Raw genomic sequence first — 26193 nt, forward strand, 5'->3', positions numbered from 1 at the left:
TGTGTGTGTGTGTGTGTGTGTGTGTCTTAATAGCCAAGCAAATTACACACAATTAAGAGTTTTCAATGGTAGCTCTTGATGGGGGGGAGGGTGAATTTGCTTTCGGTAATCAAAGTGACCATTAGTTGCCTGCCGCCAGGGCACCTGGAAGTTTTAATTTGAACTACTTCCTCTGGTTCAGCTTTGAATCAGGCGTGCAGAGATTGGAGGAGAGAGAGAAATATCAATCCAACTTTATAGCTCAGAAAACTCTCATTTGTATGCAAATGCCACACGGTGACTTCCAGGGGAAAATTTCACTGTGTTGCAAAGGGGCTTATCAGTGCAACTCAGAAGCTAAATCCCTGCGTACCTCACTGAGCATTTGCCCTGTGCATACCTCTTAATGTGTTCAAAACAAGACATGCTGTGAAATTCAGAAATCTACTTACGTTTGGAGGGGAATGAAATTGGCACTCATGAAGGGCCAGGGCAGAGTATACTGTAGTGCAGATAACAAGTTTGCACATACTTGAGTCATCCCCTGGTCTTTAACTGGGGCACTCTGATATCTGGCCTCCCCAACTGGCTGCATTGATGATCTCCAGCCTTTCTGTGCAACTGATTTGCTCTTCCCCCCCCTCCAAATTTGTACAGTGGTTCCCTCTTACTGTTTTATACTGGCCTGCAATTCTTGAACTACCCCAGTTAGATTTGTTGCCTTGCTGCTTTCATGCTTGAAAGAGATTTTGGACCATCTGGCCATTTTTTCCTTTAGCTCAGCCTCAATGCTAGACAACAAGCCGTTTTCCCATTTGCATGCATTTTGAAGAGCGAGCATGAGCAAATAAGTCTGGAGTGTTCTCCCCCTCTTGATGCTCCCTTGGGGGTGGGGAGAATGCACATTGCAGGGCCAACCTCTAGAGTTCATTGTTGCATATTGCATTGCGCAGCTGAAGGTACCCCTTCTCCCCCAGCCCCTTGACACACTTGCACTCACTACAGACATAAGGATGCCACAGGACATGCCATTCTTTTTGGGTTCTTGTTGGGTTAGCAGGCACCAGCAAGGAGAGAAGTATTAAAATGAACCTTTCCTTAGTTGAGTATTCAAGATATATTTTATAGCCCTTCTGATCACCTGGGGTAAACTGAATACCCCTTATCCATTTGTTTGCCATCTTTGTGATTCATCCACTACTTCTTTGTTTAGTCCTGCAGCACACAATCAAGAATACAAGAAGTATTCCTGGGAAAGACAGGTAGCTGGTTCTCTCCCCCCCCCCCCGGCTCTCCCTCTGCTGCTGAGCAGGAAGCAGGCCATGCAAGCTGTGCACCCTTTAGTTCTGTAGTTAACATTATGAATCAGGGGTTGGGGTTGGTGCAGTAATATAAGATTAATCAGATGTACTGCGTGGACCTTACAGTCCCTGAAATAGAGGTGTATAGCTGTGCCCTTGGTGGTGGTGGATGAGAATGAGGATAGCAAGAGCAATCTTGATTATTTCTTTCAATGAGGAACAAATGGAAGCATCAGAATGGAACAGAGTAGGAGGCAATGGTGATAAAATGCACACATGTGTGCATGCAATAAAAATACATGTTAATCCCCACCCCCACTGGGAAATAGGAAACAAAAAGAGATTTGGGTGGCTCTTTGAAGATAGGCTGAAAACAGGCTTAGGCAAACTCGGCCCTCCAGATGTTTTGGGACTACAGCTCCCATCATCCCTGAACATTTGTCCTGTTAGCTAGGGGTGATGGGAGTTGTAGTCCCAAAACATCTAGAGGGCCAAGTTTGCCTACGCCTGGGCTGAAAATATGGAAGATGGTGTCTGTTGGGTAGGCTTGAGCTCTCCTAACTCACTCTTTGGCTTTTATTTCACAGTCTGTTCCCCTACTGAGTTCCAGTGCAGCAACAAGACCTGCATAGCTACAATTTTTGTCTGTGATGGCGACGATGATTGTGGTGATGGCAGTGATGAGAGAAAGTGCCCGCCCCTCACCTGCAACCCCAATGAGTTCCAGTGCAATAACAGCCTGTGCATCCCAGAGATCTGGGTCTGTGACAATCAGCCTGATTGTGAGGACCATTCCGATGAGTCAACGGAGAAGTGTGGCTACAAAGCCAAGCCGCAAGCCATGAGCACCTGTGCAGCTCACGAGTTCCGGTGCGGCAATGGAGAATGCATCCATCTGAACTGGAAGTGTGACGGAGATGAGGACTGCAAAGACAAGTCGGACGAGCAAGATTGTCGTAAGTGTCCATGGGGCATTGACTGGCACACGGGGAGTTAGCCTTCTCATGGGGTATTTTTGTGGGCCTGTCAACGGTCATCTATCCTAAAGCGATTGCCCTTGCAATCCAGCCCTATGCATGCTTACTTGGAGGTAACATCTCACTGAGTTCAGAGGGTCTTACTCCCAGAGATGCATAGAACTGCGACCTTTCATGTTTGCATGTGAATCAGTGAATCGGAGGTTGAAGTTGCAAAAGAGCTGCTGCCAACAAGCAAAACCAGGGCTGCTTCTTTCATGCATCTTTTATCCCAAGATAAGGTGTCATTAGTGGGTTAGGTTGATGTTCCATACTGACCATAGCTGTCAACCCTCCCTGCTATTCCCCACTGCTATATACATAGCTGTCAACCCTCCCTGCTGTTTCCCAATGCTATAATAAGGGAATTTCCCACAAAAAAGGGAAAGGTTGACAGCTATGTTACTGACCTGTGAATCACCCAAGATAATCAGGAAAATAGTGTTGCTGAAACTCCAGGTTATTATTTCAAGATAAAAATTCTGAAGTGCAGCCCCATGATAGCTAAATTATTATGGTAGAAATGAGCCCACTGGCTCCCAAGAGCAAGTATGTTGTATTTTTAAAAGCAAACTATTACTGTGTGTGTGTGTCTGCATGCACACACACACACACACACACACACACACCCAAAATGCATAGAATTTGTACCCAAATGTGACTTCAGCAGTTTCAGAAAAACATGTATTTTAGATAGAACCTGCTTCAGATTTCCTTTTTTATAAATTATTTCCTTGAAATGATAATATTCTCACCATCTTATTCCTTTTTACATTTTCTTTATACAGTCTGTAGGATTATACCCATTTGGGGTATTTCCACTACTGTTTTGCAATTACTATTATTTCCATTTTCTTTCTATGTATACAATACAGTGGTGCTATGGTTGTCAAATGGCTTGGCTCCCAAACAAATCAGCTCCTGAACGCTGCAAACCCGCAAGTGAGTGTTCCAGTTTGCGAACGTTTTTCAGAAGCCAAACATACGACACGGCTTCCGTGGCTTCTGATTGAGTGCAGGAAGTTCCTACTGTCAATTGGAAGCCATGCCTTGGTTTTCGAATGGTTCTGGGAGTCGAACGGACTCCCGGAATGGATTAAGTTCAACAACCAAGGTACCACTGTATAATAATAATAATCTACACCCTTATTTATCCAATTAAATATTAGCCCTTGAATCCACGAGCAACAGTTCTAGGCAAAGTGATAATGCTGCTGGCTTCTGTATAACATTTCTCCTGGCAGTTGGGTAACCAGTCAGAGTTGATGGGCTAGTTAATTCTCTTAAGGCTACCCATAGAAAAGCATTTGCAGTATACTTTTCTGCTCCTGAACTGAGACTACTGAAGAAACACTGCTATCTACAGCTGCATAAGTTTTGCGTGCTAAAATAGAAGCTCCTCTCACAGAAGTCAAGGTGTTCACGGCCCCAAGTTACTGAATAATGGATTTCTCTCCAGTTAGCTTTGTGCCTTCCACAGATTGCTGCAATGTTTGGGGATGTTTCATCCATTTTTCAGATGCTAAAAAGCTTAAACTGGTCATTCACCCAATGACTGTGGGAGAGAGAAAAGGAAATGGAGAAAATGTTTCACTGAAATATTCATAATTGTGACACAGGAATGACATGAAATATTTACATTTAACAGCTGCATACAAGCAGGATGGCTGACAAATGGCCGTCTATGAGGGCTGAATTTTTTCTTTCCCTTTAGAAAGCCTCTTTCAATTTACATACAAAATTATGGGGGAAATCACTGGATATCATATGAATAAGCCCAATAACTAAGTGATGCCTGCCTTTAGGAATTTAACTCTGGTTTAAAAATCTCCCTTTGGGCTCCTGCATATACCACTTATTTTTCCCATCCAATCTTTGTCTTCCATCTTGCTTTCGTGACACCTCTTTCCTATATTGTGGCAAGGAATCTTAACAGGAACAGCCTAGAATTTTCTTCTTCCTTCCATGCTTTTTTTGTTTTTAATAGCTTGTTTGGATCAGTAAGATGGTGTCTTATCCAACACGTGTCATTTTGAAGTCCTGGAGACAAACATTTTAAAACTTCGTTTTGACATAGGCTAGAAACAAGCCTTCTGCCTGCATGTTCCCTCCTCTTTCCTTTTCCCTGTTTTTGCATGCCTTAATTCAATACCTTGTGGTTTGTTAAAACCACAGTTTTCTGTGACATTGAGCTGATAAATCACGATTTGATATCTTTGTTTGCAGGGAATGGTCAAACCACAGTTTGAGTGTGACTTGCTATTCTGGTGTATGTGGAGCACTCAAACCACAGTTTTCAAATGTGAACATAATGGGAAACTGTTGTCTGAGGAACCGGAAAGTATTGAATTAAGGCACAAGAGAGAGGAGAGGAAGCCACAGGCCTGCAGCACATCCCTGTACCAACAAACCATATAAACCATGATTTGTTGGGCAAAGACCGTTAAGTCTGAAGCAGGCCACAGTGATTTTTTTTTTTCTTTCTGGAGATTTATTCCCGTGTACACACTCCAATACTGTGGGCCATGTTCAACCTAGTAGTTCCACTAAGTGGAAGCAAGCACAAGGGCTCCTGCTAACACAAAGGGACTTTCCCCTTTTCCTCTCCCTGAGGACTCCCAAAATTGTGCATTGAGGAGGTTGTTCTGCTGGGCAAACAGAAATGCTTGAGCTGGCATGATGTTTGCTTTAGTGCAATACTGAATTCTTCCCATAATATTTATTGTGTAAAGTTCAAAATTCTCCTTCAAAAACATTGGCATTACAAGGTCTGCTCTGGTCCTACTACACTTCTTTGTAGTGTACATAATAGAGGGGTATCAGGAATTAGAACTGAATCTGTCCTGAGGCCAGGTTCTATCACTTGTTGCTGTAATTACTTTGAAAGAATGAAAGCACTGACTATGTGTTAATTATGATAAATAGTAAAAATGCTTTGGCAGACAAACAAAAAGGGAGATGAGCAGATGAACCAAAAAATAGAAAAGGTTTGCTTCGGTGGGTGATATTTCTTATTTCTGTAGAAGTATTAAATATTTTTTAAATCCCTTAAAATGTGTTTAGTGACAGAGCACAGTGTGTGGCATCTCCTGCGAAATAATCTGAGAGAGCCACTGTGGTGTGGTGGTTAAGAGTGGTAGATTTGTAATCTGGTGAACCAGGTTCACATATCCGCTCCTCCACATACAGCTGCTGGGTGCCCTTGGGCTAGTCACACTTCTTTGAAGTCTCTCAGCCCCACTCACCTCACAGCTCGAAGAAGAAGAAGAAGAAGAAGAAGAAGAAGACGAAGAAGAAGAAGAAGAAGTGGAGGAGGAGGAGGAGGAGTTTGGATTTGATATCCCGCTTTAATACTACCCGTAGGAGTCTCAAAGCAGCTAACATTCTCCTTTCCCTTCCTCCCCCACAACAAACACTCTGTGAGGTGAGTGGGGCTGAGAGACTTCAAACAAGTGTGACTAGCCCAAGGTCACCCAGCAGCTGTACGTAGAGGAACGGAGACGCGAACCCGGTTCACCAGATTACGAGTGTACCGCTCTTAACCACTACACCACACTGGCTCTCAGAGTGTTTGTTGTGGGGGAGGAAGGGAAAGGAGAATGTTAGCCGCTTTTGAGACTCCTTCAGGTAGTGATAAAGCAGGATATCAAATCCAAACTTTTCTTCTACAAAATAATCTGAGATGATAGTACTGAAAGAGGCCTTTGCTTGAGATAACTGGAGAATGACTACTGATCTAGATAGACCATCAGAATAAGGCAACTCAAAGGAGCCCTAAAGACATGCATGTCTTTAAAATTATTCATATGACATACAATCCATTTACATTTGAACAATTTGAAATGTAATATAAAGAGTGTCTCAGCTATTAATGACGTAGCCATAAGGAGACAAGTAGGAGATCAGCATGGATTGAATATGGGCAGCACAGGGCTTGCAGCAGATCCGATATTCTTAATGAGTGCGACAAGCCTCTGGAAATAATCCCGTACAGGTGCATTCTCCACAGTTCCCATTTGTGCTACAAATTTTCACGTGCAATTTTGGACTAATTACTCCAAATGCCTCCATATGGCACATTTTACCAGCTGGCAACAGAAGCCCTAAGCAGTTTGGTGGGTAGGTTTATCTGGCTGATAGAGCAGAAGAACAAGCTCATCACCAAACCATTCAAGCATTTGCATTCCGCGATTCAAGTTAGTGAAGAACTACGCTGCATTGTCCCAGCCTATGTTTTCAACCTGCCTTATTTTTTGTGTTTCCATATTGCTTCACATTAACAGGCTAAATGGATTGTTAACAGGCTGTCATGGACAAATAAGAACCAACTTGGTTCTATGGCTGCTCAGATCCCAATGTGGCAAATTTCAAAATATTTGAATTGCTGATTTTTCATTGAATTAGCTCAGTCCCATTGACTTCAATGAGGCCAATGTGGCTTATATTGAAGAGGACTGTGCTTGACAGTAGCTCCCCTATCAGAAACACGGTGATAAAATTGCAGCCCCCCAATGTACCATATGTCGGAAGGTAAACATGTAAAATGTGCCTTTTGAAATAAAAAATACCAGAGATGTTCAGGACAGCGCCTTGCAATGCAACACCTACTTTTTCTGGTGCTTTCTGCTGCATGTTGCTGGATCTAAAAAGAATCCCCATAGGATAACTGCACAAAGTCCTTTATAAAGGATGTGCTAAAATGCAGCACAGAGTGAAAACCTTGGTGCACTCCCACATCTGACTTTCAACATACCTGCAAAGACACTTTTGCATGTTTTGACACTTTGGTGAGTTGGGAGGTATTTGTAAATTACCGGTTCTAAGGACAAACAGAAGCACTATAAAGCATTGTGCAAACAGTTCTCTTTGCCAGAACATGGTTCAACATTGTGATCTTGAGTCCCTGTTGTGTGTTTGTCCAGCATGGAGGATTGTACCATATCATATTATCATTCCTTATGGTGCCTGCTGTGCTTGTTGCTTGTTGCCTCCTTGCTGTGCCCCAGGGTATTGAGGAGCCATAATTTCTGATCTCCGGGACAGCTTGCGAAATTGCCACAGAGATTCTGCCGGGAGGTTCTTGGATCACATGAATTAGTGTCTGTGTCATATTGCTCCAGCAACTCAATGGCAGTGATTTTCTGTCATTTAGGATAAGGATGCAATTCCCCAAAGAGGAGGCGCTCAAATGAGTGCTTTGAGATAGGTTTATTCAGGGACACTGCAGCAGCTGTAAGCTATGAAATTCAGCTCGGAGGTTGCTGTTTTGCACCCTCTAAAACCTTCAGTTGTTGCTGTTTTTTACTGACAATTTTTTTTGAAATGATAGATACAATTAAGTTTGCTGAGCGAAAAGGTCCAGAATAGAAGGGATTGGAAGCAGCTAGGACAGAAGAAGATATCCCCATGGTAGAAGGAACTGTTGTCAACAGCAAGGCCTACTGAAAAAACCATTCTCAGCAAGAAACTGGTCAAGACCATAAGGAGAGTTAATGTACTGAATAGGGTATTGGACTTTTTAAAAAGACAATTCAGACTGCCTCAGTTAAATATGTCTATATTTGGAATGCTTTTGGGGAGCGATATTGACAATTTTTGATGGTGTTTTAGACCCCCTTTCTCTTATATGTACCTGCATAAGGATTTTTAAAATATATATATAACATTTCACCACTCACTTCCTGTTCAGTTAACTGTTTTTTCCTGTTTTTTTTCACAGCCTCTCTTTTCTTACACTAGTGAACTTTTAAGAATTTTCTTCTTTTAGATATGTATTTATTTATGAATCTGTCCCCCACATCTCAGTATAACTATGTATGTATTTTTGTTTGCATTGAAAATTGAATAAGGAGGAAGTAATGAAAAAAAATCCATGCTCAGCTATGAAGCTCACTGAGTGGCCCTGGGCTATTCACCCTCTTTCAGCCTAACCTCCATAACTGAACGGCTGTGAGGTCAGAATTGGGCAAGTCCCTCTCCCCATGTATGCCACACTGAATTCTAGTGTGGTGAGCAATGGTGCCAGTCCCCACAGAAGAAACTTCAAAAGAATAAAAAAAAATATAACAGCAATGTGAAATACAAGATAATTTCTACAAATCATTCACAGCGCCAGATGACCAGCAATAATAAAAAGCGCCCACTCAGCCCAAAATATAAAAACACAATTCCTCTAACTGTTCCTTTTCTAATAACAGTGCAGCAATAAAAATATGATTCACATATTGGTTACCTGAAGAAAATAATTCCATTAGGTCCTTTCCAAAGGATGGGAGTGCAGTAGCTTTCCAGAGGTCAAATGGCAATGAATTCCAGAACCCAGAGACTACTGCTAGAAACAGAACTGTTTATTTTGTTTTATTTAAGTTTTCATTTATTTAAGTCCTGCTCTTTAGGACTAGTCTATCCAAGGCAACTCACAAAGTACAGTGGTACCTCGAGTTCCAAATGCATCAGGTTACAAACGCTTCAGGTTACAAACTCTGTTTGTACCTTGAGTTGAGAACTTTGCCCCAGGATGAGAACGGAAATTGTGTGCCGATGGCGCAGCAGCAACAAGAGGCCCCATTAGAGAAAGCACGCCTCTAGTTAAGAACAGTTTCAGGTTAAGAACGGACCTCCAGAACGAATTAAGTTCGTAACTAGAGGTACCACTGTAATAAGAAGATAGATTAATTACAATAAAATCACAATCTGTTTTTAATTAACACTGAGGCAGAAAACGTGTTAAAATACTCAGAAGTGAGTTAATTTTTATTCCTCCCCCCCCCCCCCAAGCTCTGGTGACCTGCAGCCCTGATGAGTTCCAGTGTGGCGATGGGACTTGCATCCATGGAGCCAAACAGTGCAACAAAGTACATGACTGCCCTGACAACAGTGATGAGGCTGGCTGCGTTAACGGTAGGTGCAATCGGTGTCCTTGTATGGGGTATAGTAGAAACTGTTGCTCTGGAAAGGCACACATAGATGCTAGAGATGGCATCTAGTCCATTTTTCACGACTCAGCTGCTCCTCACTGTGAACTTCTGGACCACCCAGCAATGAGGCTTCCTCAGGGAAATACCCCCCCCCCCAAAAAAAAACTTTAGTAGGCTTTGCTTTTGTCACATGTTGCAACTAAATACCCCATTGCCTAATCCCATCCCATTTCTTCTAAATTACCTCCTCTTGCATCTTTATGTCCTTTCGTCATTTTCACGCGCCTAATCTAACGTCATCTGCTTTCCCTCCCTTGCCTGACGCAACAGAAGCGGCGTGCGAGAATCCCACCAAGTTTCAGTGTAAGAGTGGAGAGTGCATAGAGGAAGTCAAGGTGTGTGATTCGCACAGGGACTGCAGGGACTGGTCTGACGAGCCCCTGAAAGCATGTGGTACAGTACACTACTCTTCTTTATTTTGTCCTCCTGTTTTAACAATCCCTCACATCCTCTGTCTGCTTAGGGCCGTCAGAACAGGGGCATATGGCTGCTGGTGATGTGCCTAGTGTAGTTTTTCTGCCCACCTTGTTTGTGTGTCTATTGCATGGGTACAAAAGGAACTGGAATCTAATAGCTTGAGTCATAGGCCGGGCATGGTTCTGAGGAAATGCCCTGTTGATTGCAAAGAGGTTTGAACTCACACACAATATGAATTTCCCTTGTCTGCTGACCTCCTGCTGATGCTAATTATTTGTTGTAGCTATCGTAAAGTATAAGACAAAGTTTATGTGAATGTTCACATTTCTCTTATGGTTGGGTTTTATAAATGGGTGGCGTGAAGTCAGCACACAGGCTCAGTTCCTTCATTCGTTCATTCATTTTATTTATTTGTATGCCGTTTTTGCACAAATGAAATCATGCTCAACACTGGTTACAAGAAGGAAAACAGGAATGCATTTCAAATGAACACTACAAAAACAATTTCACAATACCGGTAATATAGCAAAACAGGAATAACATATCAAAACAATAGCAAATATAATAACATACCAAAAAAAATCACATTTCAATACCAGAAATATAACATGATTACTTAAAACAGCGTGCAACATCCAATATAAAAAATAGCAAGGTCCCGAGCTTCACCTTAGTCCTAGGAACACCCCTCCTGTGGTCCTGCTCAGTGTCCCTCTCCTGCTGTAGCTTCTTATAAGACTTCCAAGGGCAAGGGGTGGGGGTAGCTGGAAACACCTCTCCCATGATGTTGCTTCAGACATATACCCAGGTAGTGACAGCATACATGTGGTAGAGAAGTGGGCAAACATGCCCCACTCTCCAGTCCATAGATGTCACATACAGCTCCACGCAGGACATTATTTACACAAGCCCCACTACTCTTTCCTAAGGTTCACACAAGTCAGACATCCACAACAACATATACCTACATGGGCATCACTGATATATTCATGAAGTTGTTAGGGGCAGGAGGCTTACCTTCTCCCACGCCATGTGAGAGGTGTTGGCACCTGGGTAAGTGCCTGAATGGGACTGTGCAAATGCATCCTCACTTAAAATTTGCCTTTATTTTGATTGCACTCAGCAGGGGTGTGTTTATAAGAAAAGGCGTCCATGGAAGAACAGCAGCTGATTCTTTCCATAAAAATGTATCACGTAAACTCATTATAAAAGCTCTGAGTGATGAGGCGCTGGGCAAATGTCATTAAGGTATAGGAATAATTCAGTTATCCGTGACTTGGAGGTGTATTCAAAAATAGCAGAATCCTGATCACATCATTAAATAAGCCAAATATGTATTGACTGAATAATATTCACCAACAGAATCGTCTCTTTTGGCATGTTCTTTTATTGGCAAGTGATCATAAATTCAGAATAGCGTGTTCCCTTAGAGCAGAGAAAGTATAAGATCTCTTTCTAGGATGATCAAACAAAGCTATTCTTATTGATGTGGACATGACTGAACTGTTAAAGCTGCTGAATATGCTCTTGGCCACGAACAGAATCAGATTCTCTCTTAATACATTGTCAAGAAGAGGATTGAACACACTGAATCTTACCTTTATGGCTATTTTTACTGCTGGTACCATACTGTTTGTTTTTGTTTCATCTTGAAGACTCTGGTTATTTATTATTTATTTAGCATCAATGATAAGGTGCTGTGCAGAACATTCCTCTGTGCCTTGGCCCCGTGGTTTCACCTTTTTACCCCAGTTTCTGTTTCTGGGCAACAGCAAGTCTGCCTTATTTGGCTTTGGTAAGGATTACATTAGTGCAGGAATTGGGACCCTTGGACCCTTGTTGGATTCCAGTTTCCACCTACCCCCGCTGGCATGGCCAATGGTCAGAGGTGGTGGTAGCTGGACACCACCTCAGTTCCATACCCCTGTTGTTGGTCTGGGTGAGAATGGACAAGCTGAAGCTCAGTCCAGACAAGTCAGAGGTGGCTTAGCAATTGTATGTACCATCTGTTCTGAATTGTGTCAGGGGTATTTGGGGGGCATTCTTGTATCTGCTTGTGCTTCTGGATGGCTAGGTAGTAATGCTCATCCAAAAGTACCGTTTTCCATGTTTGGCTGCACCTTCTGAGAAATGGGGACCTTGCCACAGTCATGTGTGCCTGGACATCCTCAATATGGGACCGTTGTAATGCACTCGACATTGATAACTATTCAGAAGCTTGAGTTGGTCTGGAATACAGCAGCATGATTACAAAGGGATGGAAAATAAAACTGCCAAAATCATAATGCTGTTATACAATCTATACTGCAATTGCAAATTGCGTACAATATTTTCTTTAAAAAACCAACCCACACACAAGGTGCCTACATAGCTATCTATGCACATGCCCTTGTCTGCACTTAATTGGCACAATAGAATCAGTACATTAGAAAGCAGGACAAACACAAAAGAGAATGCCTGCTGGTATGAATGGGCAAGATCAAAGTTGTTCCTCATTTATAAATTCAAATACATGCATCTGTGGACTACTCTGGTCTAATTCGAATGGGAGAAAAGCAGATAAACAGCCAAATAATGCCCCAAGTGCAGCTAACCCTGAGATGAGATGAGATGAGATGAGATGAGATGAGAAGAGATGAGATGAGGAGAGGAGTTCCTCTGTTCTCCTTCCTAACCTCTGAATAAGACCTCCAACATTAATTATTTCCAGGCACATGAGCACTCCCATAAGTCATCCCAGTGTTTCAGATTTGGTGTTAATTGTACTGTTTGACAACAGAAGCATCTATTCAGTGTCAAGAGCCCAGAAGCATGACTTTTTCAGTTCAAAGGTTTCGTATTGGTCATTGCACCTGCTGGGGCACTTGATATACACCCAGTTTGAGATATTAGAGTGACTTGCAGAAGCGAGACTGCTTTAACAGATGTGGCGTAGGCTACGTTGAGTAAACCTGTCATTCTCCTCGTTTCAGTGAGATGGTTATAGAACTTGGCATACTATGCTGCAAAGACCTGATGTAAACAAAAACAACAATTAATATTGAAGACCTTCTTCACGTTCCAACAACCTTCACTGTGCATATGGCCTAATTGGCTAATGTCCAATCTAGGCAATAGTCACAGCAAGATCAATCTAAACAATGGATAGCAGACAACATGCACCACCATCATAATCTGAGGGACTGTTCTGGTCTCTGTAAATTTGATCCTGTTAATAACATTGTTAACTGTAACATAGCTGTTCAGATATGGTGAGAATGCTGCACCAAAGCTGTTGTGGAAATCTTTCCAATGCAGTGTTTTCCGCTTGTTACATTTTCTTCCAAGGTTCACATCTTACCCACTAAATAACTGCATTCATGAAAAGACGGGTAGTTTGGACAGCGAGGCTCAGGGAGAGAATGCATCAGCAGCTTTCCCCCCTCATGTGTTAGATTTAGACAGGTCCCAACAAATCTTCTTACTGTGGGATTCCTACATTTAACTGTACAGCAAATCCCACACTAGGAAGAAAACATTGTTCCTCACTTTGTGTAGGTTAATTGAAATGGCAAGCGAAATGTTGTTTTGGGCATTGAAATGACCTCCTTCAACCCCCTCAGCAGTTTAGAGTTGCCAGGATAAAATTGTAGTGGATTTTCAATTTCAGCTCCTGCCAATGGGGGAACAAATGGTCTGGACTCCCCCCCCCCCCAAGTTGTCAGGGTTAGACAGGATTATTACTGGCAGGGTATCTGGAACTGCAGAGTTCCTTTGTTCCTCCTTCCATTGCGTTCCTCAGATGGAAAAACTGATATAGATTGGCTTAGTTAATTCACAGTGTAGTTGGTTAGAGTGCCAGACTGGGACAGAGGAGACCAGAAATTTCAGGTCCAAAAACTGCAGCTATTTCAGAATGCTGCTGCTAGAGTTTTCGCAGGCAGTTTGTGGAGGAGCCATCTTACACTTACTTTGTGGGATGTGCCGTGGCTGCCTATATGTTAACTGGCCCAATTCAAGGTGTTACCTTGATATTTAAAGCCCTGGACAACTTGGGACCTGGACATTTGATGGAGCAGCCTCTCCCCATACCAACCATCACTGAAATTGATCAAGGGGATCTCGCTAGTAGTCTCACTGGCCTCTTTTGCTCATTGTCTTGGAATGTGAGACAGGGCCTTCTTGGTGATTGCTCCCCAACTCTAAGATTCCTTTCCCTTAGAAGAGCAGACAGCAATGTCACTGTTGGCCAATCTCCATCTAGTTACAACCTATCTTCCCCCCCCCCCAGGCCTTTGGGAGTACTACTAGTGCCTTAGGGCTAGGCTGTGTTCTGTATTGTTTTAGCTGTATTGTAATGTGTGGAATTTATTTTAATTTAGTTTGTATACTATTTATTACCATTGTACACAACTTTGGGACCTCTTGTCAAAAACAGTGATAAATTCTATGAAATAACTATAAAAACACATCTGGAGGGCAAATAGGTTTCCCACCACTGGTGATCAGTGTGATCAGTGGATGTTGGTTTTTTGCTAACTTGCTTATTGTTTAAAAGTTCCACCCTTATGCTTTGGCTTACGGAGCATATAACCGATCATAAACAAACGATAAAAGTAATTTGGACAAGGAGATGCATGTTAAGGCAATTTTCTGTTCAGGACATCTTATACTGAGGGAATACCATCGGTGATGCCTGGTAATATTTGGTATTCTGGTCTTTTTTGAAACTTGCCACCCTAGGACTGAACCTTTTGTTAAGTCTAAATCACCCATACCTCTCTTCTAGGGGTGAATGAATGTGCACTCAACAATGGCGGCTGCTCCCACATATGCAGAGATTTGAAGATTGGCTATGAGTGTGAGTGTCCTCCTGGATACAAGCTTCTCGACAAGAAAACATGTGGAGGTAATTTGCATAGAAGCAGCAGCTCTTTGTGTTTCTCTGTACAGCAGCACATAATTATAGTCGCTCCAGGCTCACTCCACATCCTGATGGGCTTAATTACAAGTTACTGATGATTTTTAAACTTCCTTTCCAGACATAGATGAATGTGAGAATCCTGACGCTTGTAGCCAGATCTGCATCAACTACAAGGGAGACTATAAATGTGAATGCTATGAGGGTTACGAGATGGACACTCTGTCCAAAAACTGCAAAGCTGTAGGTAAGGAAATGCACTAATCCATTCTGCATGATCCATAGAAAGCCAGGTGCAGGCTTGAGGACCCACAAGTAGAACTGACAAGTAACTCTGTTGAGATGATTGCTCGAAAGTCAAACCTTATAGTTGGCTGAGTTTGCAAAGTGGAAGCAAAGTGCTTGTTCTAGAATCTAGAGGATGCAAACAGCTCCATGTGGACTAATTCACATGCTACATTTCTGCAGAAGCAGGCAGGAACTGCTGTTCCATGTACTTGCAAAGGAAAACCTAATGAATGAATTGTTACTTGCAGAATTCTAAAATGAATTCTTACAACGTTTAGTTTTCTTTGCAAGGTATATAGAATGTGTTTTCAGCTACCCTCTTGCTTTCACATTATCTGTGAGGTGGTAGTCAACATATGCTGTCATAGCATCTGTACTCCTTCCTAAAAGCCTTGATGCCATCTTAGATTCATTCTCTAGACCTGCCCCTTTGAGTAAGCTGTGGAGGTGTGCATGTGTGTGTGTGTGTGTGTGTGTGTGTGCATGTTGTTGTTGTTGTTGTTGTTGTTGTTCAGTCGTGTCCGACTCTTCGTGACCACATGGACCAGAGCATGCCAGGCACCCCTATCCTCCACTGCCTCCCGCAGTTTGGCCAAACTCATGCTAGTCACATCAAGAACACTGTCCAACCATCTCATCCTCTGTTGTCCCCTTCTCCTTGTGCCCTCCATCTTTCCCAAAATCAGGGTCTTTTCTAGGGAGTCTTCTCTTCTCATGAGGTGGTCAAAGTACTGGAGCCTCAACTTCAGGATCTGTCCTTCCAGTGAGCACTCAGGGCTGATTTCCTTAAGAATGGATAGGTTTGATCTTCTTGCAGTCCATGGGACTCTCAAGAGTCTCCTTCAGCACCATAATTCAAAAGCATCAATTCTTGGGCGATCATTCTTCTTTATGGTCCAGCTCTCACTTCCATACATTACTACTAGGAAAATCATAGCTTTAACTATACTATGTGTGTGCATATGTATCTCTAATCTAGACAGGAGGGGAAATCTCCCTATTATTTCTTCAGTAACTAAATATAATAATGGTTGTTTGAAGCATTTTCTTTCTAAATTTTTAATGATGGAAAATCTAATTGTGGAACATCGTCTGCATTAGGACCTCATGATAAACCGTAGAATATCATGATGGAAGTAAGCCTAGTTCCCACCTCCAGGTCACGCACTCCTCTCATTTTCTTCCAGCACAGCTGCAAGGATGAGTTTGGAAGCTTTGCCTTCCATTTTCAATTGCCCAGTCAATATTTAATGAAACTTGCCCTTGATTTTATTTTTTTAATAGACAGATTTCACTGCAGGGGAGATTCCTGTGTTGCTCTTAATGCAATGTTCCCAATCCTCCCAGTGTTCAGGTGTGTGAGTGACTCTTCCATCTGCCAAGTTGAGAGAAATAATGTGTGAGTTGCCACTTAGCTGCAGCAAATGTGACTTGCTAGTGCTGGTAAGAACAGCAGACACTACTGATCCTTCCTGTTGTTCTAGCCAGTTTCAGATACTCCCAAAGCTTCTATTTTCCTTCCAGCTCAGACGTGCTCTTGTGACAAAGCAACAGAAGTGAGATTTGGTCTGCACCAGAGAGCTATGCTATTTTGTAAGCTACTTAAAAAATAAATAAAGTAACTTCTGGTGTTCTGTTCCATGCAGGGAAGAGCCCGTACTTGGTTTTCACAAACCGCCATGAAGTACGCAAGATAGACTTGGTGAAAAGGGACTACTCTCGCATCATCCCCATGCTGAAGAATGTGGTTGCTTTGGATGTGGAGGTGGCAACAAACAGGATATACTGGTGTGATTTATTCTACAGGAAAATATACAGGTGCGTGGCTCTCATTTGGCTACCCAAACAGCCACATCTTATGTCTTATGTAAACTTAATTGCAAGGTCTTTCAGAATTCAGATTCCCCCCCCCCTTCAATGTGGCATCGGAAATGTGCCTGTTGAAAGTGTGCATCTGTGTGCCTTTGGGGTGCAACGCCCAGATGCATGTGCTGAGACTGTGTCTAATTACACAGTGAAACAGCATTTGCTTGATGCAACAAAGCTGACCGTCTCTGTAAGGCACTCAGATCTGAATTACTATTGCCCCCTGCTGCACCATCTGTAGTTCCTCATGCTCGTTTCCTGCTGATAATCAGAGGCAGGTTCACTGTGACCTGCAGACTAGGAAAGGTGATTTCAAAGATCAGCAAGCCAACTCCGGGAGAAGAGGAAGGTTTTTCTAAGATACGGCCAGTTAATAACACTGAAATAGCTGGCTGGGGATTCAAAGAGAGTGATGGAGCCTACAAAAAAGAAAAAGCCAGCAGAAATGTGGGGAAGGGTGACTTGCTCTATAAACTGTGAACCTTGCAAAATGTGTCGTAAAGGACAAAGCTAGGATCTGACCTTTAAAACCTGGATAATTATTTAACATTGCACTTCTCCTATACCCTACTGGCAGCAAATATCTTTCAGGCTTCGTATCTGAGCTTCTTTTATTGCCAAGGGTTTATTTTCCTCGTTACCAGCAACTGTAACAGTTTTGCCCTGAGCTTTATAGCTATACTTGGTTGTGGTTATTGCTGTTGTTGTTTTTCCACCGGTGCCCATTTGAAGCCCATGGCACGGGCAGCTGACTTTTGTTGCCTTCAACAAATAAGCTACACTTCTATTTTTCTGCATAGGGATGGGGGAGGAGAGGTGATTTTCATGCCCGAAGTTCTGCTTTTGCAGAAACCAGCAGCTGTATATTGTTATTGCTGCTTCCTTCTCCTTCAACAGGAGGGGAGATAAAGCTCCCCTCTTCCCCACCCCCACCCCACTCTCCATGGAGAAAAGAAGGGTCCGGCTTCCCCTTCCCATTGGAAATCTGCAGGGGGCAGAAGCAGCAAGGCACTGGAGAAAGTGGGTAGAGAACGGTTATTCTCCCTGTCTTATAACACTAGAATTCATTGATATCCAATGAAGAGGAATGTTGGAAGATTCGGGACAGATAAAAGAAAGTACTGCTTCACCCAGCACATCGTTTTAAATGATGGAACCTGCTCCCATAGGAGGCAGGGATGGCCACCAATTGGATGACTTTAAATGAGGATAAGACGAATTCATGGAGGATAAGTTTTCAGTGGCTATTAGCCATGATAACTATGCTCTTTCTCCATGGTCAGAGGCAGTAATGCTTCTGAATGCCAGTTGCTGGAAACTGCAGGAGGGCAGAGTGCTGTTTTCCTCAGATCCTCTTTTCAGGTTTCCCACAGGGCTCTGGTTGGCTACTGTGAGAACAGAAAGCTGGACAAGGTGTGCCAGATCTAGGTGGGCCTGATATAGACATAAGCTCCAGGAAAGCACAACAGGATGAAAGCCACCTCTCCTTTCTTCCTTGTTCTCTGTGGAGGAAAGACGAGAGTTTTGTTTCCACAAAAAGGAAAAAAAAACAACCTAGCTGTGCCTTTCTACCTTTCTACCTCCTGAAAAATTGGGGGAGGTCACAAATAAATTACCACTTCTTTTCTGCATGGGGTGTAGGGAATATAGAAGATGTGAATGTGTCTCTCCCCCTCCATCCCCATTTGTTTTTTGCAAGAGAACAGTGAGGCATGGCTGGCAATTTATGAAAAACCACAATTCAGAGCAAAACTACCTTTCCTTGTTCTTGAGAAGGAAAAAGAAAAGTGCTGTTTCCCCCTGCAAGTTGGGGTTTGGGGGAAAGCACCAGAAGCAGCATCTGCCTCTGTCCTGCCGCTAAACAGTCTTTCCCTACCAAACCATTTCTCAAGACTAGAAGAGCTGGCCGGTAGAAACAACTTTGCATGTTGAGAGCTGCCCCTATCCAGGAACATGCAAATGTGCATAATATGTTTATTTGAGGAATAAGCTTTCCTTTTTTTAGTATGGCTTTTTCTCATTGTAGAATGTCAAACTGGGCTGTATTGTGGGTGCAGAATTATCCTATCTTGATCCTAATGGTGCAGTTTGCAACTCTTTTCCTTTCCTTCTGCATAAAAGTGGCCTTTCCTCCACCTCCCTGAATAAATACAGTGATAATTTTAGTTTCCTCTCTGCAGTGCCTACATAGACAAAGCCAGCGACACAGCTGAGCAAATGGTCCTAATTGATAGCCACTTGAACTCTCCTGAAGGCCTGGCAATGGATTGGGTTCACAAGAACATCTACTGGACAGATTCAGGAAACAAGACCATTTCTGTCGCCACAGCTGATGGGAGTAAGAGGAGGACACTTTTCAATACTAACTTAAGTGAGCCCAGAGCCATTGTGGTGGATCCAACACGGGGGTAGGTGTAAAAGAGGGAACACTCGTGTCATATATTGCTGAACATATTCCCTGCTTTGCCTTGGTCCTTCTAACTTGCCATACTGTAGAATGCAATGCAATCAGAGTTTATTGTCTAGAGCGCTTTGCTAACATAATCAGTGCATTACAGCATACAGAAGTCTGATTGCTAGGCGGACTGATTTTAAAATGACAGTATCAGCAGGACTGATTCATACGTTTCTTCATGATTAACCAAGGGATTGGAGTTTGTGGAGTGTTAGGAACATTAGAGGGTGTGGGATCCTTCCTCGGAACAGGAAAATGGATCAGATGTCCTTTTGTATTCTTCCCATCTTTATAGTTCTTTTCAGAACCCAGATTGGCCCATTCTAGTCTGGTTCTGTTTTATGAATTCATCAACTCTATCTCCCAATTCTGCTGAAGTGATATGAAGAATGCTGCAAATGCCTTTCTTCCTCAGAGCATTTATGCCAAATCGGTCTTTATAGTCAGAGGCTCATCACACAGCTGCATCACTAGATATTTGTGTTAGGCAGCCATTGTTTGACTTCCTGCTCTGTGGTTAACCTAGAGTTCATGAGAACTACTACATGGATGTAGGACCATTGTTGGCCAAATTAATCCTCCTTACAGTACCCAATCATCTGAAATAGTTTAAGCTTTCAGAAGCAATCTGCAGCAACTCAAAATTAGCACCACATTTTTAAAGGCAGCTCAGTTCAGTAGTTGTATGAGCTTTGTCATGGCACGTGGCCTTCTCTCATCTGCTTTCTCTGCCCTTCTCCAATAGATTCATGTATTGGTCTGACTGGGGTGACATAGCAAAAATTGAGAAGTCTGGCTTGAACGGTGTAGATCGGCAAGTGCTTGTGATGGACAACATTGAATGGCCCAACGGCATCACACTAGGTAAGGCTACAATCCTAATCCCATTTGCCTGGGACTAAACCCTGTTGAATTTCAATAGGACTAGACATGAGTAGACATGATTAGGATTTTTACTGTAAGGTGCATAAATGGGACCAGATCATTGTAAATTACCAATGTTTCTGGAAATAGGAACATAGGAAGCTGTCACATACCCAGCAAGACCATTGGCCAAGCAAACTCAGTGTTATCTACACTGACTTTGCATTGGGTTTCAGATAGTCTTTCTGAGGCCCACCTAGAGATACCAAAGATTGAACCAGGGATCTTCCTTTTGCATTCAGAGTAAATGCTCCAGCACTGAGCAACAGCCCTTCCCACATCTGTAGTTTTTAAAGCTAACTAAGCAGGGGGGGGGGAATAATTGTATTAGTCTCAGGTGGGGTTTTTCACCACTCACTTATATATATGGACAGTCAGTTCAATCTAATCAAAAGGTTTGCTGACGCAGCTCCTCCTGAATTTCTCCTGTTGATTCAGCAATTTCTGCTCCCTTCGAAGCCTCCTTCAAAACCTTTCTATAAGGCCAAATTAGACAATACATGTTTTCATAAAACTGAGAAGCAGGTAGGTGGGAGGAAGCGGCTAACTGGTCTCCCTTCTGTTTTTCCACTCAGAATCACCTCTCACCTGTTTCTCTACTTACAGAGGAATTGATACAACCCTCTCCTCCCATTTTTCTCCCTATGCAAGGGGACGGGGGAAATACTTAGGGAAGCTGGGGTGGGTCTCAAGCAAACAAATAGCAGGAAGGAAAAGTTATTTGCTGCCATTCCCCCTTTCCTCTGCTGAAATTAGCATCCTCTCACAGCTGCTGTACAGTTTTTTTAAAAAAAGAAGAAGAAGAAAAGGCAGGAGACTGCCCCCCCCCAAGTATTGTCTAGTTTGGCCCTTACCTGAATTGCATAGGAGATGTTTGTGGAACAAGATTAGCAAGTAAGTAAGTAAGTTGGTAAGCCATTTAGCATACACATTCTAATCAAATAAATCATATAGGCAGTTGATGTCGTAGACTAAAAATCAGATATGATTTTAAAATGCCAACTGTTTATGTTAATGAGAGTTCAGGTAGTATGTCTATGAATTTATTCAGATTCTCTGTTTGGATCCTCCCCCACGATCCAAAAGTGCAGAGAAAAGTCAGCCCAAAAACTGAGGACAGTATGGCAAGGGGTAGCCTCATTCCAACATTGTTCCTGTAGTTATTTGGATTCTACGGACTATGCAGGCCTGACTCTTCCTTGTATGAAGCATAAATGAACAGAGAATTAGCCTGGGCCCAGACACCACCACTCTGTGGCGGGGGGCGGGACCTGTGGGTCTCTAAATGTGACCCACAAGGTTATTTGGGGCAAACCATGCTCACTTAGCCTATCTCCACACTGGACGTCATATGATAAGGGATCTCCATCTCAGTGCTATGCATCACATTGCTAATAAGCCTCTGCTTGCTCTCTGATGGTAAATGGCAGTGGCAGCAGAGATTTATTTTTGATCTTAGTGCTCTGATCCCGCAGTGCTAAGATCAGAGAGATATTAGTCTCTGCCTGGTGCATTTTAAAGAGCAAGCAGAGGCTTCTGTCTCTGATCTTAGTGTTGAGGGACTACAGCACTAAGCCTGGAGTTAAGCCAGTGCCTGTTTCAGCTTGAACTTTCAATCACCTGATGTCAGGTGACTGACTAGTGGGTGGCCCCACCCACCTGTCAGAAATGTCACATGCAGGATGAGCCAGTTCTGGGTCCATTTCTCAGAGGTTGAAAAAGAAGAGAAGAAGAAGAAGAAGAGTTTGGATTTGATATCCCGCTTTTCACTACCCGAAGGAGTCTCAAAGCGGCTAACATTCTCCTTTCCCTTCCTCCCCCACAACAAACACTCTGTGAGGTGAGTGGGGCTGAGAGACTTCAGAGAAGTGTGACTAGCCCAAGGTCACCCAGCAGCTGCATGTGGAGGAGCGGAGACGCGAACCCGGTCCCCCAGATTACGAGTCTACCGCTCTTAACCACTACACCACACTGGCTCTCCAGAAAAGATTCCCCACCCTAGCCCTATGGTGTGTGGTAGTCGAATACACTGAGATCATTAAGAAATTCCACCTGTAGCACATGAACTCACTTGTAGGTTCTGTCCTCAATTAGTTATTTACAGAAATGGCTTATTTTACAGTTTCCCAAAATTCTGAAGCAGTAACAGTAGTAAGTGTCAAACAGGCAAATGTACCTAGATATAATTCTGCCTTGATGTGTTTGCTCTTCAGATTTGTTAAATCAGCGCCTCTACTGGGTAGACTCCAAGTTGCACTTGCTTTCAAGCGTAGATTTCAATGGCAGCAACAGGAAAGTTCTCATCTCTTCTGTGGATGACCTCAGCCATCCGTTTGGATTAGCAGTCTTTGAGGTATGAGATGTGGAATGGACTCAGTTATCTAAGTCAATGTAGCAATGAGAGGCACTATGAGCATATGGCTAGACAATGGTCGAACATGAGATGAGGTATTCCCCATTCAAGAAGTACAGGGATGTGTGTGTTGTGTTGTGGGTGAGAGTAGCACCAAAGAAAGGAATGAGTCAACATTAGTTAAGAATTTCTATGCTGCCCTACAAAGCACTCACAAGGCAGCTCACATAAAGATAAACATGAATTAAGTCAATTTAAGAGTGTGGCTTCCACAAATTCTGTAACTTTTACACTGAGTGCAACATTCAGGGTTACTGCTTCCTTCTCCAAAATTTAGAGTTTCTGGCCAGGATTCACCTAACTAGTCCTGTCAGCATAAGCCCTGCAGAAGGACTTTCCTCTGTGTGGCCTCCTGCCCCAACAATTGGCTCGGGGCAGTGCCGGATTACCCAATAGGCACTGGCCTATGGGCCCCACACCTTTTAGGGGCCCCGCAACAACAGATCAAAATAATATTGTGTAACAAAATTGATTTATTAAAATTGTTGGTTGGTAAAATAAAAAACTTATTAGGAGATAATTTGCGAGTGCCCCGCCCCCCTGGTTTTGACTGCTTAGGGGCCTCTACAGGGTTTAATCTGGCACTGGTTCGGGGGGTGGGGTGGGAGAAAACCCACAGAACAGCATGTGGGAGAGGAGAGGGGGTATTGTTCCATCTCGCAAGCTGAAATGTGTGACATTGAATTCCACCCTCAGTTGCCAGAATTTGTAGGTCTCTGAATTAAACCTAAATATATTATTATCAAATGTATAGTCAGCCAGAGAAGCCAAGAGATTTGATAACAAAAGTATTATGCCAATATCACCAGTCATGTTAGAAAACACAAAACCCCTAAATTCTTACTCCCCCAAGTTTCCATTTTCACTTCCCCCATACAGATTTACCATGTAATTTTACCATTTCGCTGCAATCTTCACCGTTCTACAATGAAATGCAGCTTCTTATTGAATGGTAGGCTTTCATATCTTCTCTGTTCTGTTATCTCATCTCCTCAACATGTAGGAGTTGCCACTGTGTGTGTTACTGTCGAATAGCAAGGCAAGGTTGTTTTGCTTCCTCTTGAATCGTATATCTCTACAGTCTATCTTGAGCTACAGAGTTCTCCTCTAAGGAATTGGCAGGCCACACGTTTGGACAGAGAAGGAAGATTAGCCTGGGATGCCATTTTTGCTGGGATGCCAGGGATCACTCCACTTTCTAATAAATCCCTTGAAATCCTATTTATGAACTATACTGACCACAAGTCAGAGAAATGCAGCTCAGAGCACAAGCTGGACTGCTGATAAGTAGGCCAGGCACGTCTGCATCACTGTTAGGGTTACGTCAGAGAAAGTATTGCTTCCCCATCATAACCTGATCATACAGACATCACCTTCTTTGCTTTTTTGCAGAATATAATATGGGAGGGGGATTTGTCTCCGAAAGTGAAGGATAATAAGTTCAAAGTAAAATTTTCCTTTCACAAAAAAGTAGGGAAGTTACCTTCTTCACACCTTTCACTTTATTCACAATCTAATTCTGGGCACTGATTGCTAATCAGCCTGAATTTTCCAACACTTGGTATTGCTGTATTGTTTTTAGATTGCCTACCATTACCAGGAACAGTGCAAAAATCAAAACAAACCCTGGCTGCAGGCTTCCAGCCTATCCCCTTAGTGGACTTAGTGGATTTTGTGCATCAGGAATTACAAGCATAAATTGGATGTGCATCTTAAATTGCAAGTGCTGTCTCTCAGCACTGTGTTGCTTTGATAAGATGTGCATCTGAAGGTAAATGGAGACGTACATCCAAATGTTCATCCCAGTGGAGAAAAGGCAATGCAAATAAGGAGCAGCCACACTTGAATACACCTCCAATTTGTGTCAGATCCAGCCAGTAATACGTGTGATAAGAAAGCCTTCCTCTATGAATGAATCTCATTTGTTGGATTGGGGCAAGGAAGGTGTGGCTAGAGAGAAAGAGTGAAAAGGAGAAAAATGTTGTCCTCTTTGTCCTGTTACTCTTCTCCATTAAAACAGAAATGTAAATGTGTGTATTGTCACTGTTGTTTGCTGTTATATAGGCAGGTCCCCCGCAACTATATAATAAAAAGTTAATACGATATGCATAACACATGCATAACACATACACAAGTGGTAACATTTCCAAGGGCCCCTGTAGGACAGAAACTCTTTCCTTTTAAAGAAGGTGGCCACCCTAGGCAGCAAGATGAAGGGACCTACTTCAAGTGGCAGCATAAAGAGGGAGGAATGGAGGTGGGAACTGGTGTGTGAACTCTGGCCAGTAGTGTCATTTGGACACTGATTACAATGGCTTGTGTTAATTCTGCAATGAAGGACCCAGTCGTTTAAATCACATGATGGTTAAGTCTATGGGCCTAAAATGTATTGGGCACCATCCATTTCAATGGGCTGTATGGTATCTTACAACAGGGGTGGTCATAAAGTAGATTAGGATCTACTGGTAGATCCCTGAGTAATCTGCAGTACGTCAGCAAAGATTTCTGACTGGCCATTGTTTAACAGTAGCAGCAATGAAATTACTCCCTCCTCAAATGATACTGCTGAGATGATGAAATAAGGGCGTAAGCAGAAGTAAAAAATTCTTTATCTAAAAGAAGCATTGGTGCAGTTCTATGTTGCACACAGACCATTGTTTCATTAGCACAAGTAATTCTTCTGGCCAGACAAAATGATCTACCTTCTCCTCCCCATGTGCAGTTCTGAGGGTTCTGCTAACCCTCTAGAGCAGATTTGGGGAGAAGCATAAGGGGCATGTTGGGGGAGGGAGGAAGCCCTGTTGCACTAGCAGGGTCCTTGTGCAGGCTTCCACTTGTAAACCAGATTAGTGAAATCTGGCCCTATGAGCTCAGTTCTGGAGCTCAGAACAACGCTCTGTGCTCAGCAGCTGTTCAAAGGCAACATATTCTTTACATGTCTTTCATACTTGGCTCCAGCTGTTGGATCTTGAGATTCTGCTAAAACACAATGTAGATCTGACAAGCCTGAAGTGTGCCTCCCCTGCCTTACAATACTCAGGAAAGACCTCATTTCTTTTTATTTAGAAAGTATTGTGTATGAGTTGGTTGTTAAAAATGCTAAAGATATTGATGCACTCTCAAAAGGCTCCTGTGATCTCTGTTCTTAAAGGATAGGGTATTCTGGACTGATCTGGAGAATGAAGCAATCTTCAGTGCCAATAGGCTGAATGGTCTGGACATCTCCATTTTAGCAGAGAACCTCAATAACCCTCATGATATTGTAGTCTTTCATGAGCTAAAGCAACCTAAAGGTAAGGCCATTGGTCTTTGAAGCTTAAACAGTCCTTATGTAGCTGGCTCTGGTTCACTGAATGGGGATAATTAGCAAAACCAGTCATTGAACCAGTACAGGAAAAATAGTCTTCCCCAACCAGGTGCCCTTCAGATGTTACAGGATGCAACTTCCATTAGCCCCTGCCAGCATGGCCAAAGATTAGAGATGATGAGAGCTGTGATCCAACATCTAGAGGATAACAAGTTTGAGGAAGACTGGGGTATGAGGACCATTCAGTTCTGAAGTACTAATAGTCTTTATTTATGACAGTCATTACAATTTTTTAAATACCAAATTTAAAATACATTTGAAGATTAAAAATATATATATCATCAAAAAGT

At 42.8% G+C, this 26193-nt stretch overlaps 1 protein-coding gene across 2 annotated transcripts in view; it reads left to right on the forward strand.

Annotated features, from left to right (window-relative positions):
- LRP8 (LDL receptor related protein 8) overlaps positions 1 to 26193 on the forward strand; it is a 181537-nt gene that overhangs the window by 149168 nt on the left and 6176 nt on the right. The window contains exons 5-14 of one of the 2 annotated variants that reach the window (XM_033152095.1): positions 1868 to 2236; positions 9074 to 9196; positions 9544 to 9666; positions 14459 to 14578; positions 14712 to 14837; positions 16525 to 16696; positions 18925 to 19152; positions 19945 to 20063; positions 22337 to 22476; positions 25688 to 25829. In XM_033152095.1, coding sequence (XP_033007986.1) covers positions 1868 to 2236; positions 9074 to 9196; positions 9544 to 9666; positions 14459 to 14578; positions 14712 to 14837; positions 16525 to 16696; positions 18925 to 19152; positions 19945 to 20063; positions 22337 to 22476; positions 25688 to 25829 — 1662 coding nt within the window. The remainder of the gene's footprint in view (positions 1 to 1867; positions 2237 to 9073; positions 9197 to 9543; positions 9667 to 14458; positions 14579 to 14711; positions 14838 to 16524; positions 16697 to 18924; positions 19153 to 19944; positions 20064 to 22336; positions 22477 to 25687; positions 25830 to 26193) is intronic. The other variant, XM_033152096.1, reaches the window with a different exon arrangement.

Source organism: Lacerta agilis, chromosome 6 (assembly GCF_009819535.1).
Source record: "Lacerta agilis isolate rLacAgi1 chromosome 6, rLacAgi1.pri, whole genome shotgun sequence".
Classification (NCBI taxonomy): Eukaryota; Metazoa; Chordata; class Lepidosauria; order Squamata; family Lacertidae; genus Lacerta; species Lacerta agilis.